General features: G+C 39.6%; 1 protein-coding gene across 2 annotated transcripts in view; it reads right to left on the bottom strand.

The window, feature by feature from the left end:
• Positions 1-6,905: 6,905 nt before the first annotated feature.
• The window catches only part of marchf6 (membrane-associated ring finger (C3HC4) 6), an 89,473-nt gene continuing 81,098 nt past the window's right edge, over positions 6,906-15,280 (bottom strand). For both annotated transcript variants that reach the window (XM_070880567.1, XM_070880568.1), the window contains exons 21-26: positions 14,968-15,149; positions 13,090-13,224; positions 10,205-10,294; positions 9,354-9,486; positions 8,531-8,666; positions 6,906-7,250 (exon numbers count right to left, since the gene is read on the bottom strand). In XM_070880567.1, coding sequence (XP_070736668.1) covers positions 7,163-7,250; positions 8,531-8,666; positions 9,354-9,486; positions 10,205-10,294; positions 13,090-13,224; positions 14,968-15,149 — 764 coding nt within the window. In that variant the 3' untranslated portion in view covers positions 6,906-7,162. The remainder of the gene's footprint in view (positions 7,251-8,530; positions 8,667-9,353; positions 9,487-10,204; positions 10,295-13,089; positions 13,225-14,967; positions 15,150-15,280) is intronic.

Genomic DNA, 15,280 nt, shown 5'->3' with positions numbered 1-15,280 from the left:
CTAGAAAAATGAAGACATCTGATCGAGGTGTTCAAAATGAGAGTTTATGATGAGGTAAATAGGGAAAAACTAGTTCTATTAAATTGGCAAATCAGTAAATAGAGAACATAAATTTAAGATAATCACCATGAGTGATGGGAGGTTAGGAAAAATGTTCCTCCCCAAGAGGGTTTTTAGGATATGCAATTTATTCAAGACAAGTTGATTTTGCTTAAGGTAAATCATTTTCTAAATGAACGATTTCATCAGGTTATTCCATTAAACACATGTAAAATATACACCTACCTGCAAAACAAACAAAAAAATCAGAGCCATAGAAGTTTAAACTGCAGAAGTAGGCTATTCAAACCCATTGTGCTTGTGCCTGGTCTTTACTAGAGCAATCCAAAACTAATCCCACTGCCCGTGCTCTCCTCATAGCCCTGCACAAGATAACAAGAATTAGGAGTAGAAGTAGGCTATACGGCCCTTCAAGCCTGCTCTGCCATTCAATAAGATCATGGCTAATCTTCGATCTCAACTCCACTTTCCCACCCGATTCCCATAATCCCTTGATTCACCTGGAGTCCAAAAATGTATCCATCTCTGCCTTGAATATACTCAATAACTCTGCATCCACAGCCCTTTGGGGTAGAGAATTCCAAAGATTCACAACTCTGAAGAAATTCCTCCTCAACTTAGTCATAAATGGCCAATCCCTTATCCCGAGACGATGATTCCAAGTTCTAGACTCTCCAGCCAGAGGAAACCACCTTTCAGCATCTATCCTGTCAATCTCCCTCAAAATCTTATGTTTCAATGAGATCACCCCTCATTCTTCTAAACTCCAGAGTACAGGCCCAATCTACTTATAGGACAACCCTTTCATCCTAGGTAGCAATCTAGGGAACCTTTGTTGCACCGCCTCTAAGGCATGTATGTCCTTCCTCAGAAAAGGAGACCAAAACTGTGTACAGTACTCCAGGTGTGGTCTCACCAAAGCCCCATACAATTGTAGTAACTTACTCTTGTACTCCAAACTCTTGCAAAAAAGGCTATTTGCCTTCCTAATTGCTTGCTGTAACTTCATGCTAACTTTGTGTTTCCTGTACAAGAACACCTAAATCTCTCTGAATACCATATAGTTTCTCACCATTTAAAAAAATATTGGTTTTCTATTCTTCCTATCAAAGTGAATGACCTCACATTATACACCATCTGCCACCTTATTGCCCACTCACGTTTTTATTCATTCATGGGATGTAGGAATCACTGGCAAGGCCATCATTTATTGCCCTCGAGAAGGTGGTGGTGAGCTGCCTTTTTGAACCGCTGCAGTCTGTGTGGTGGAGGTACACCCAGTGCTGTTGGGGAGTTCCAGGATTTTTTAATCCAGCAACTATGAAGGAACGGCAATATACTTCCAAGTCAGGATGGTGTGTAACTTGGAGGGGAACTTGCAGGTGATGGTGTTCCCATGTGCCTGCTGCCCTTGTCCTTCTAGGTGGTAGAGGTCACGGATTTGGGAGTTGCTGCAGTGCATCTTGTGGATGGTACACACTGCAGCTGCAGTGCATCGGTGATGGAGGGAGTGAATGTTTTAAGGTGGTGGATGGGGTGCCAATCAATGCTTGGCACCCCATCCACCACGTTAAACCTGTCTATATCCCTTTGCAGGCTTTGTGCTTTCCCACAGCTTACTTACCCACTTAACTTTTGTCAGTAAACTTGAATGAATTGCACTCAGTCCCTTCATCTAAGTCATTAATATAGATTGTAAATAGTTGAGTCCCAACCACGGATCCTTGTGGCAGCCTGCCAACCGAAAAATTACCCATTTATCTCTCTGTCCATTAACCAATCCTCTATCCATGCAAATATATTACACCAACCCCATGAGCCTTTATCTTGCATAGCAATCTTTTATTTGCCACCTTTTTGAATGCCTTTTGGAAATCCAAATATACTGCACCTACTGGTTCCCCTTATCTACCTTGCTAGTTACATCCTCAAAAAACATATACATTTGTTAAACATGATTTCCCCTTCATAAAATCAGGTCGACTCTGCCTAACCATATTATGATTTTCGAATAATGGATTCCAGCATTTTCCCTACAACCGATGTCAGGCTAACTGGCCTGTACTTCCGTGTTTTCTCTCTGCCTCCTTTCTTCAATAACGGGGTTAGATTTGCTACCTTCCAATCCGCTGGGACCGTTCTAGAATCTCAGGAATTTTGAAAGATCACAACCAATACAACCACCATCTCGGCAGTCACCTCATTTAGAACCCTGATCAAGTCCAGGGAATTTTTATCGGTTTTTAGTCCCATTATTTTCTCAAGTACTTTTTCTCTGCAGATATTAATTACTTTAAGTTCCTCACTCTCATTAGCCCCTTGGTTTCCCACTATTTTTAGTATGCTTTTTGTGTCTTCTACTATGAAGACAGATAAAAATATTTGTTTAAAGTCTCTGTCATTCCTTTATTCACCATTATAATTTTTCCTGTTTCAGTCTCTAAGGGACCAAAACTTATTTTTGCTTCTCTCTTCCTTTTTATATACTTGTAGAAGGTCTTACAGTCTGTTTATATATATATTTTTTTCTTGCTAATTTATTCTCATTCAATTTTTTGGTCATTCTTTGCTGGTTTCTAAAGTTCTCCCAATCCTCAAGCTTTCTACTATTCTTCACAACATTATACGCCTCTTTTGATCTTATACTATCCTTAACTTCTTTAGTTATCCATGGATGGATCACTTATTTCCTCAAATGGAATGTATATTCTTTAATGCTGTGATTATCTACACGGACATTTTTGTGGCCTTCTGCACGAGGTAGCCAGAGCCACGCATGCACACCTGATCACCATCTGTACATGCGTGCTGTTTACTGAGGCCGCGCATGCGCATTACAGTTGCGGCCTGCAGTGGGCCACTCATTCTTCTGTTGGTGGCTGGGGGAAGAGAATCGAAAGGGAAGACACAGAATCAGAGGGGGAATCAAAGGAGATTGAATTGGAGGGGAGAGAGGAGGGAAGGGGGAAGAGAGGAGGGAAGGGAGAAAGAGGGGGAAGAGAGAATCGGAGAGGTCAGGAAAAGGAAGGGTTTAAGTGCATAGTGGGGATGAGGGAAGAACATGATTCAGGTCTAAAAGGGGAAGGGGGGGGGGGGGGGGATGAGAGCAAGAACGTGATCCAGATGGCAAGAAGTGTTGACTCTTTTAAATGTTAGCAATTACCAATTAAAAGTCAAGCATGTGCCCCCTTTTTAAAAGAGCACAACCAATAAAGACCGTAAATTAAAAAAACATTTTAAATCAACCATAACAAATTACATTTAAATGTTGTTCCCGGTTGTCAGCTCCCTGCTCACAGTAATTAGCACCTATTCAAAACAAACACTTACAGCTGACTGACAATTAACGGCCACTGACAGGCAGTTTATGTTGTTAACTATAGTTTTTAAAGTTATGTTAAATTCAAAATGATAAACTAAATTTCACTTTTTACAACTAATACTCACCCAGACTCACCTAGTAGTTACCAAAGATTTTCACTCTCTCCAAATTCCAAAGTTTAACATTCTGTTCCGAAGCACTCTATTTAAGATCACTCTGCAGACTATTGAAGGTATTGGTTACCAATAACTACAAGTTCTGTCGTCTATCAAGTTAGGCACACCTTTAGAAAGCTAAGGGAAGGGGAAAGGCACTGACACAACTCCTATGTCCCCCAAAAACAAGAATTATAGATACAAGAGTGTCTGAATATTTGGAACATGCTGTTTGTTCAAGTCTGAGCATACTTAGGTTGGAGCATACTCAGGTTGAGCAAAGCACTGCAAGTTAATTATCAGGTACTGAACTGGTAAAACCAGTGTCTTCTGGTGGATATTCATTTGAGGTGAATCTCCAAATGCATCTGCTGCATTTATAACCAACTTCCATCAAAACAAAATAAAAACTTCAGATTCCTTTGAACACAGCCCCTCATTTATTTCTAGATCCTAGATAGACATTGTAGCACAGAAGGGGGCATTCAGCCAAATATTTGGCCTTGTGTTAATGTCAGCTCTTCAACTGCAGTCTTCCACTTTAATCTCTTTCCCATCCCAGAATTTAGTATGCATCTAAATTAACACATTTAAGATGAAAGATTAAATATTAATCTCCAGTGAAGACTACAAATAAAGTACATACAATTCCTTCTACCGGACCAACTTAATGTTCAGCAACAAATTTATTAAAATAATTTCCCCCTGGTTTATGCTGAGTTAGCTAACTTCAGTCAGAATACTAGTATCTCCCTGGGTGTAAGGGGAGAATGAGCCTTCTGTTTGAGTTAACCAGCAACCCCTGCTGGAAGTACACATGTAAAAATGCTGTGTAAAGTGCACTCAGCTGAGATAATCATAGATAATCATAGTCAAGTGGGCACATTCAACAGGGGAGAGGCAAGGGGAGAAAAATCAGGCAGAAAATTAAGAAAAAGTCTATTAAATGATCCAGTGACATCGCATTTTGCAAAATAGAGTGGAAGTAGGAAAAAGCATCTACAAGGTGAGACCATACATTATATTAAATTTTTTATGACACCATCCTAAATGTCACCTTTGTAAATACAAAAAACTTTTTTCAGAATACTTTTAATATCGGTATTAAATGTTAAAATAAAAAGTACATTTACAGCCAACTTCTCAGTACACCCCAGCAGGAATGATCTTCATTTGTTCGCCAGTGCTGCACTCTGCTTTCCTCTGGGAAAATAGGTCTAACTCAAGAGACAAAATACCAACTGAACAAATTTTCAGAGTTCAGCTACATCTGCAAATGTGACATTGCAGATACATGCTTATTAGAAGGATGGCAAAATTCTGAAAGCTAAAACAGTTCTCCCTCTCCTCCCCCAAATGCACTGTGATAACAGCTTCCCCCCCACCCTCCCAAATCCAACCACAAGGAAAAGCAATGGAGACCAATATTTGCACTAAATTTTTCCAATTAGATTTACACATGCAGTTATGAACTGAAAATAGATTGCTCGTGATCAGACAGGATCTGTGCAAGCAGCAAAAGAGTGAACCTTCTCTTTACTGCATGAACTCACTTTCCAATTGCATAAATCTTCAAGATAGGTTGTTATGAAATTAGGAAGCCGACATTGTTATTAGATCTTGAAGAAAATAACAAAGTTCACAATGATGAAGTCTGTTGAAAAAAATTACATTAATGATTGACACAGCAAGCCAGAAGTTAAGACTGATACATCACTGGATTGCCAGTGGAAATCCAAATTTGAATTACAATGTTGGTTGATGCTTACATCTTGACTTCCGACAGAGGTTGAACGTCAACCTAGTCTTAGTCTAAGTCCGCTCTGCTTGTCAAAGATCTAAAATAAGTAAAGGAATAATCTCTTCTTGAAAGGCTTATGTGCCTCAGGGTGAAATAATTAAATGACACCGATGACATCCTTCTATATATTTGCAGGCATTGGGGGTCAGGTGGGGAGAAAGAGATGACCATTGTGCATATCCTGCAATAACTACAGATCTACAGCAATCAAAAGTTTGACTTCAATGATGAATGTATTTGGATAGTTCGCTTTTTCAATGGACTTTGTAATTTTTGAAATTTTAACTCTGGGCATGAGTTGCAAGCCTTCATTATAAATGGTGCTTACTGCAGCTATACTGTAATTATGACTGTGTACAAATGCAGCCATAAATGTAAATATTAGCTGTGCTGCACTAGTTTTTTTTCGTAAAAAAATAACTTCATCTTTTAATAATGTCGATCCTTTCACTACCAACTGTAGATAAAGTAAAGCTTGCAGATCAAAGTATAAATTGTGTAAACGTGTCACTTCTGCACTGATTTAAAAAAATATATAAATATATAAAAATTAAAATAAGTAGGGGTGTAATCAAATTCAGGAAAATTGCATTAACTAGTTTCCAGGCTAAACCGACAGTATCCATTTTCATCACCTACATTTGTTTGCACATCATTTTTAAAAACAAATATTTTCCTTAGTGTAAATATTACCAATTAAGGGGGAATACACAAGTTCAAACTGAAAATCTAGAAGCGCTCTTTAAATTTTTATGCACTTGGCCTTATCTAAAATATACCACCGTCTCCAGTCAGTAAAGGCAGTGTCACCAGATTATAATTGCTCAGTATTATTTCTTCAGAATATAAACTCACTGAACACAATAGATATCCATTCACAATACTGGGCATTTACACAAGGGCATGGCTACAAAATGGACGGATTTCTGCCCAAATGTTATTCTAAATCAAGTGCAGACCCCAGGAGAAACTAGGTTTTCTGTCACTGCCCTAGCTGTGCAGCCTAAATTCCAACTCTGATACTGTCCTTCACTTTGCTGAAAGAACAAGTCAACTTGTTAAACCAAGGTACTGCAAAAGAGAGACCCCCAAAATGGAGATCAGAATTGCATTATGGAGTTACATCTGTGACAGACATTACACAGATTCCAAGAGGAAAATAAATTGTTGCCAGAGGCTGCATAAAACTACAAATAGCTGCTCCAAGCAAAGTATGTATTTAGGCCATATTAGTGTTAAGCTATTATAATGCTCTACCATAACCTTCAATACTGTAGACCTCAAAGGTTTTGCTCCAAGTACATTTTACAATTGTCTTACTAAATAACTATGGCTGCTGCGTGAGGGTAACAAATTATACAAAAGCCTTCCATTGTTGCCATTCATAAGCAGGTTTGTTTTGCCACTCCCTGCTTCTTAACAGTTTATTTATATTCTTGGGTATTAAAACACCAGCCTTTATGAACATATCTTTAAAAAAAAGTGAGCTCATGAAGTTTTCAAACACCTCCTCACTATATTGCCTCTGTGCCACCGTCACTCCCAAAATGTAGGACAACAGTCCAAATAAAGTGATGACTACATTTAATAAATTAATATACATATTTTAAGATTTACAATGCACATTCATTTATCTTTAAGGGGCTCAGAATGTTCATTATATTTACACATATACAGTTATCAGACAGTACTGGGAGAGAAAACGGGTCTCTGTCGGGCTTTTTTTTTGCTGGACATGAGCAAAGGTGCCTGGGGGGGGTGGGGGGAGAAGAGGGGGAAAAAAGAGGAACACATAGGAGGGAGGGCAAGGTCAGTCAACACCCTCTACTCCTCAGAAGAAGGTGATGCAGTTGTCATTGTTTGTTTACCCGTCTTTCGCTCATAGTTAACAAGCCGTTGGCCAACGAGATACCTAGAAAAAAAGTACAAACACCATCACACAATGCACATAATATTTTCACTAAGATTAAAGTTAGGTATGAGACACACATTTCTGACGATGCTGTGGTGCAAATATGTAGCCACATTATTCATGACTAAGTCAGTCACACATGAGGGAGAGGAATTTTCCCAGATTTTTTTCCTCTAAATTGGCCTGGGTTTTTAATCTGGTTTTTGCCTCTCCCAGATCAAATGGCTCCAGTTGGGGTGGAGTGTAGAATGTTTTAGTATAAGGGGTGGCGAGGCGGATTGGTTAGGCTTGGTGCTCTTTGCCTTTCCGTCATTGTTCATAGGTTTATATGTAACTTATAGGGCTGCTGACCAAGGGCCGTGTGGCTCTTTGTCAGCCGGCATGGACACGATGGGCAGGAATGGCCTCCTTCTGCGCTGTTAATTTCTATGACATAAATATGACATGATTGCTATTATGTGATGGTGTCATCAACAAGACAGCCCAATGCAGAAAACCAGACCACTGCCTTTACTTTCCTCAACATATGCAGATTTCAAAATAGTCTTCCAGCTCTAATTTTTTCTTTATACAACTTTGTGCTTCTTACTAATCAATATAAAAGCAAACACAGGCACATCCACCCATGGTGCATAGGAGATATAGACACTAATTGTGGTGGCTATCAAGGATAGAACCTTTCCAGATGTATCGGTTAATCTATTTTTATAATGGATGCTTATGCATGATGTTTCCCAGTAATCCAAATTAGCTCCTCAGAAACTAGTAATGACAATACCAACATCCATCTGTAAACATTATTGAGTACTTTTTCTGAACGATAAGGGAGTCAAGGGTTATGGGGAGCGGGCGGGGAAGTGGAGTTGAGGCCAGGATCAGATCAGCCATGAATGGCGGAGAAGGCTCGAGCGGCCAAATGGCCTACTCCTGCTCCTATTTCTTATGTTCTTATGTACTGCACAGATACACTGTACACTACCAAAAACCATAAACTATGAAAAGCTCATTCAAATTTTCACACACATTGTACTAAAACAGGTGTAAATGGGTTAAAGCCTATAATCTAACCTCAAGGATCAGATGAGATTTATACTGTAGCTTAGTGTATTTTATCAATGAAACTTCATTAATGGGCTTGCATCTTGTAATTCAATCTCAGGTATCCATTCTTTTACAGGCAGATCTTTGATTGGCCAGGAGATTCAGGATGGGAAAATCATTAAAATATTTAACAATTTTTATTCTCTGGTGCATTTTAAGTTGCCTAGTAAAATACCTACTTGTCATTTTTAATGTGCTCATAGAGGCGCTTGAACTGGCGGATTTGGAAGGACAGGACTCCCATCAATATCACCACCATTAGAAGGAAAGGATAAATTCGACGCTGGACTAGATTCTGCATCTCAGAAGTTACGCCTGTATAGCAGTGGGGAACAAGGGCAACAGATTTCAAAATCTATATTGACTGTATTGTACAAGCAAGTTGGAAACAAACTTTGAATTTATACCTAGGTGGTTATTATGCAAAATAACAAGGCAATGTTTGAAACAATAGGTTCTTTACCCAGACATTTTAATTGTACACATAAATCCAGTTCTTGCAACATTCTTTCAAAGCTGAAACTGCCTGTTCTAGTGACAAGATTAAATATTTAAGACTGCTCCATGTTATCTTGAACTTTTGAGCCTATACAACATTTTCACCCAACTCGGTTATTTTATGAACTATTTATATAGGCTAGAAATGTTTAGATGAAAAGGGCAACATACTTGTACTGTCTTATCTGGAAATGGCTTCAACAATTAGAATTCCTGCTGCTAAATAGATTTATCCAACACATATATAGTGACAGTTGTGACTTCAGTATTTAACACCATTTTTGCAACATAATCTGTCCTGTACACTCGTTGGATGAATTGCATTTAGAGATCCCAACCTAAATTTTAATTTTTGGACTTTAGTATTTAAACACCGAGAGAGTTCAGACATCAGCCAGAAATGATTCCATCAGAATAGCTTCTCAATAAATACTGACAATCAAGTGGTCATATCATTAGCTTGTTGAAAAATAAGCAATCTCAGACAAATTTTTCAGTACTTACCCAGTAGGGGTACAATGCCAGCAGCTATGACATATGGCAGGCAGAGTGATAACAGCAACACTGCAATAACTGGTGCCGCTAGTTTGCAAATTATAAAATGCAAATCAATGTTTCGAATGCCATTTGCATAGACCTGAAAAAAAAGTTACAGCTTATACAAATGCATAAATTCAGATACAAGCACGACTGCATAATTTTTTAAGTCTGTAATTTACTGTAATCATCAGTCTGAAAATATATTATTGCAGGACACAAAGTGGTAAGGTGTGGCTCCATGATAATAATTTACAACACGTGAGCTCCTAATCTAAATCGGGGGTGGGGGTTATGATGAGCAGCAATACAAAAATAAAATCAGGAGACACTCAGATTGCTGCCACACATCTCTTTCGCTGTTTATAAAATGGTAGCAAACAGCCACTTGCAAGGACTTGAGTATGAAGTAGTGAAACTAAAGCAGGGCATGGGGTGAACCCATTATATTATACACATGCATGAATATATAAATTTTACAACAAAACAGCACACAAGCGTAACTGTAATGCTGATCTCTACCGTAACATATTAACCCAAACTACAGCCATTTGCCAAAAATGTTAATCAACATATTAAACACAAAGCTCCTTCAGTGTCAAACATGAGGATTGCAAAACAGTCTTCCCCTTTACTAATATGGTCCTCTGTTGGATTTTATTTTACCATTTTCTATGCGTGCACTCAGATCAGTGTGGGCAGTTTAGTTGCGATTGCGAAAGTGGAATCAATTCTGATTTGGAAAATAACCTAAATTGATAGCAATGTAGCAAATAATTTCCTTTACACTTTCTATAATATTTTTAGGAGACATTTACCTGTTCAATAACAGTTTTCAGCCACCACTGAGGTCCCATCAGTGTTATAGCTGCAATTATTTTGGCATGGAGAACACCGAGAGCCCAGTCCTATTGTAGACGGAAACATTAGTGTCAAAAAGTACAACAGCAGCAGGTACGTACTAAATCACAATGTCCATTCCCACACAAACCATTTTTCCCAAATGGAACTCATCTTCAAAACTTGAGCATGACTCATTTTACAATACATACTGGATTCCCTTGAAGAAGTAACCAAGAAGCATAATCACCTGAAGCCTCGATGCAAGATTGCCATTGTCTATGTATGTAAATAACCAAGTCGTTATAATTTTAATTTACGTACAGAAACGCTGTTTACCCAGTCGAGGAACTTCCCAGGTTTGATTCATGTCTGTGCTCAGCGCATCAGTAGAAACACTATAATTTGCTTTGGTGTAACGAGACTACAGAGGGAAGATTTATAAAGACATAATCAGCAGGATTCTTGATTGTTACCCAATGACTTGTGCCAGAAAGTATGCGTAATGTGGATACCACAAAGATCACATTGAACTCTCCTGTGACTCTCTGTCCACCACAAGTACATGGCCTATAGTACTTAGCACCTAGGCTCACATGTGAAGGATGACTGTTTGGGCAAGATAGCAGAGGACAGAGTTACCAATTGAACTGTTACCCAAAATGAAGGGGGGGGGGGGGGAGGGGGGAAAGAGAGAAGAGAAGAGAAGAGGGGGAAATTTTGCTTGCTTAAAACTACCAAGGAATCCCAGAGAAGACTGACCTGGATCATTAAAAGCAACAAATGAACACAAAAAACCTCCATAAAACACACAGGTGGCTGGTGCAAATTCAACTGTTAGCTGCTGCTGCCACATTAAAACATTTTGTACTGGCATTAGTCATAATATTGATTAACCAATCTGAGCTTTAATTTTTAAATAGTGGTTCAAGGGAGTCTAGAACAGCAGCAGGTTAAAGTCATGAAACAATTAAGCAATTAAGTCAACAGGAGCACTGAGAATTACAAGCACTATTCAGTACCATCAGAACAGTATGTAAATAAGAGGCAAGTGCTTGCGATGACTTTTCAATACTGAATCAATAGTGAATCAAAACTTGCATTTATATATCACCGTTTACAACCTCAGGACATCCCAAAGTGCTTTACAGTCAATGAAGTATTCTTGAAATGTCACCACTGTTGTAATGTACGAAAATTCAGCAGCCAAATTGCACACAGCAAGATCCCAAAAACAAGACCAGATAATCTCAAGGCTGCTTTGCTTTAGTGAAAATCCAATGAAGTATTTTTAAATTATGGAAACAAGTTCTAAAAATCAGGCTATGTCTGTCTTTTCGTGGGATATGTGGAACATTCTTTGTTCCAATCCTACTCAGGTCCCCGCTCTCACCTCTTTTTCCGGTACATTGATGACTGTATTGGTGCCGTTTTCTACTCTCGCCCAGAACTAGAAAATTTCATTCACTTTGCTTCCAACTTACACCCGTCCCTCACCGACTCTTCCCTTCCTCGACTTCTCTGTTTGCATTTCTGGAGATAGGCGATCGACAAACATCCACTATAAGCCCACTGACTCCCACAACTACCTGGACTACACTTCCTCCCACCCTGCTTCCTGTTAGGACTCTATTCCTGTCTCCCAGTTTCTCCATTTCCGTTGTATCTGTTTGGACGATGCCACCTTCCACACTAATGCTTCCAATATGTGTTCCTTTTTCCTCAACCGAGGATTCCCCACTACTGTGGTTGACATGGCCTTCGACCGTGTCCGCCCCATTACCCGCACTTCTGCTCTCACCCTTTCCCCTCCCTCCCAGAACCACGATAAGGTTCCCCTTGTCCTCACCTTTCACTCAACCAACCTCCACATTCAACGGATCATCCTCTGCCATTCCCGCCAACTCCAATGTGATCCCACCACCAATCACATCTTCCCCTCCCTTTTCAATATTTCGAAAGGACCGCTCCCCTCTGCGACACTCTTGTCCAATCCTCAATCACCTCCAACAGCCCCTCCACTCCCCACAGCACCTTCCCGTGCAAGTGCAGGAGGTGCAGCACCTGCCCTTTTACCTCCTCCCTTCCCACCATCCAGGGCCTTTTCAGGCCAAATAGCGAATTACTTTAACTTCTTGCAATTTAGTATACCGTATTCGCTGCTCACGATGCGGTCTTTACATTGGGAAGACCAAACGCAGATTGGGTAACCACTTTGCGGAACGCCTCCGCTCAGTCCTCAAGTATGACCACCTGTCACTTTAATTCTCCGCTCCACTCCCACTGTGATCTCTCTGTCCTCGGCCTCTTACACTGTTCCAATGAAGCTCAACGTAAGCTCGAGGAACAGCACCTTATCTTTCGAGTAGGCATTTTACAGCCTTCTGGACTTAACATTCAACAATTTCAGACCATAACCTCTGCCCCTATTTTTTCCAGGAGGCAGCTGTTTATGATTCTTCCATCGCCATTCGCAACATTTAATCACTCCCGTCTTCTACCCGATCATAGACTGTCCCTTTTGTTCCACCTTTCCCTTCCTCTGCACCTGCTTAAAATGTTGCATCTCTAACTTTTACAGTTCTGACGAAGAGTCTCAGACCTGAAACGTCAACTCTGTTTCTTTCTCCACAGATGCTGCCTGGCCAGCTGAGCGTTTCCAGCATTTTATGTCTTTGTGTCAAAAATCTCCATCCTGGTTTTAAAATCTTATATAATCGAATTAAAAGATAATTTGGTGCCAGTTTAAGGAACTTATAATTTGATTTACTTCCATAGCTCATTTGGAATGTATTTGGTCAGATGTGTGAGCTATTTTGAGTAGGAAACCTGTCGAAAAATATACCAAAGGCTAGTCACATACCTGCCATGGGTAAAAGAGTGGTGTCTGATCCAGAGGTACTCTTAAAGGAGCTACAATAACTAGTTCAAATAAGAGTCCTAAAAGAAGAGGAACCATTCCAGCCAGCAGCAAGGCCACTACCAATGTTTTCACTATCTGTGGAGAAACCAAAATCAATCATGAATATTCAGTTATGTTCTTTTCAAAATGCCATCTATAAATAAGTATTGAGTCACTTTTTGGTTTGCTTGCACACACAATGTGATGCAAACCACACCAACATATTTTCACTTGTGTGAGATGTTACTGTGAAAATGATCAACTTTTCTACTTCTCCATCTCAAAAAAGGTTTGCTGGACACTTTTTGATAAAGACTAAATTATCCTACCATCTCCAACTTTGGTCTGCATGTATTTGCTCTAAGAATTGCAGTCAGAAACTTGCACACTGCAGAGTTGTGCTCTGAGACAACCACAAAGTTACACGTTGGGACCCCCCAAGGTATCTAATTGCATTGCCATCACAACAAATTAATCTACTTGCAGACTAGATGTTATTTAAAATAGTTATCAAAAATATTTAAGAACTTTCATTCATACCGTGGTATCAATTCTTGAACTATTGTTTTGTATCATGCAACAAAAACATGGAGTTCACAGGAAAGGACAGTCACAAAATTCAATATTCGTTCCAAAAACAAAGTCATTCATCACAGGAATTTTCTCTACTCTGCATTGTACAGGATATTCACTTTCCCAGCTTATAAAGCATGTTCCAGTATATACAAATGCATTATACAAGGCAGTGGATAGACTGGAGAAGCTGGGGTTGTTCTCCTGAGAACAGAGAAGCTTGAGAGGAGATTTGATAGAGGTGTTCAAAATCATGAGGGATCTGGACAGAGTAGATTGAGAGAAACTGTTCACATTGGTGGAAGGGTCAAGCCCATTGGTGGAAGGGTCGAGAACCAGAGGACACAGATTTAAGGTGATTGGCAAAAGAACCAAAGACGACACAAGAAAAAACTTTTTTACACAGCGAGTGGTTCGGATCTGGAATGCACGGCCTGAAAGGGTGGTGGAGGCAGACTCAATCGTGGCTTTCAAAAGGGAATTGGATAAATACCTGAAGAAAAAGAATTGCACAGCTATGGGGAAAGGGCGGTGGCATGGGACTAGTTGAGGTGCTCTTGAAGAGAGCTGGCACGGGCTAGACGGGCTGAATGGCCTCCTTCTGTGCTGTAACCATTCTATGATTCTATGTGTGAATGGAGCAGAAATCTCACAATGGCTGGAAAGCAAGAGAATTCTTCGAAAATTTGTTTTCATGAAAGGCATCACTGTAACTGTCCTGCACGATGACCAGCAGCAAGTCAGTCATTCTATTATGCAGAGCTCAATCTTACATTGAAAATTTGTCAAACTGCATTAATTTTAAAGGGCAATATATACTTTGGAAAAAACCAGGAAAAAATAGTTAACATTCATTTTTCTAATTATTTTCCAAGTCACTGAAATGGAACATAACATTTTCAATCTTCAGTCCCCCAACTGTGACTGCGTGATGAAATATGCCATCAATAAGATTTCACTTGGCACTTAAAAAAACAAGGGCATAAAAATTCAAAGGGTTCTGTAAAATGACAACAGCCTGACAAAATAAAGATTAGTTATGTAAACTATGGCAATCTATTATGTGAACTTTTAAAATTGTGTTACTTTTCAGAGATAATAGACTTAGCACATCACTTCAAAAATTTGCTTCCGACTTCTTTTCCAAACTACATGCCATTGGTACTTCATCAATTACACCAGTAGTTACTGTTCTACCGTACTACACATGTCACCTGAACAAGTACACAAAAACACACTGCACATTCAGCAGCTGAAGTAACTCACCATGAGGGACCATTCCTTCAGTTTCTGAAAAATAACATCTCGCCCCTGTGGCATCCATGCTGCTAGCACTGTAATTGCTCGGATAGTCAACCAGCAGATATACAATCCACAGGCAGCTGTGTATAGCTCGTGGATTTTGGCACTCCCAGTCCAAAATGACATAAGCCAACGACCTGCTGAAACTGGACACAAAATACAAAGTGCGTCAGGAGGGTCTGACTGCTTTACTGAAAATGGCAACACAAAAGCACGGTCAAATTAACTCACATCAAGATAGAAATCTACACTCCAGTTCCATCTAAAGACAAAGGTA

Source organism: Pristiophorus japonicus, chromosome 5, assembly GCF_044704955.1.
Source record: "Pristiophorus japonicus isolate sPriJap1 chromosome 5, sPriJap1.hap1, whole genome shotgun sequence".
NCBI lineage: Eukaryota > Metazoa > Chordata > Chondrichthyes > Pristiophoridae > Pristiophorus > Pristiophorus japonicus.
Note: the sequence above shows the minus strand (reverse complement) of the source record. Positions and strands in the feature narration are given on the sequence as shown.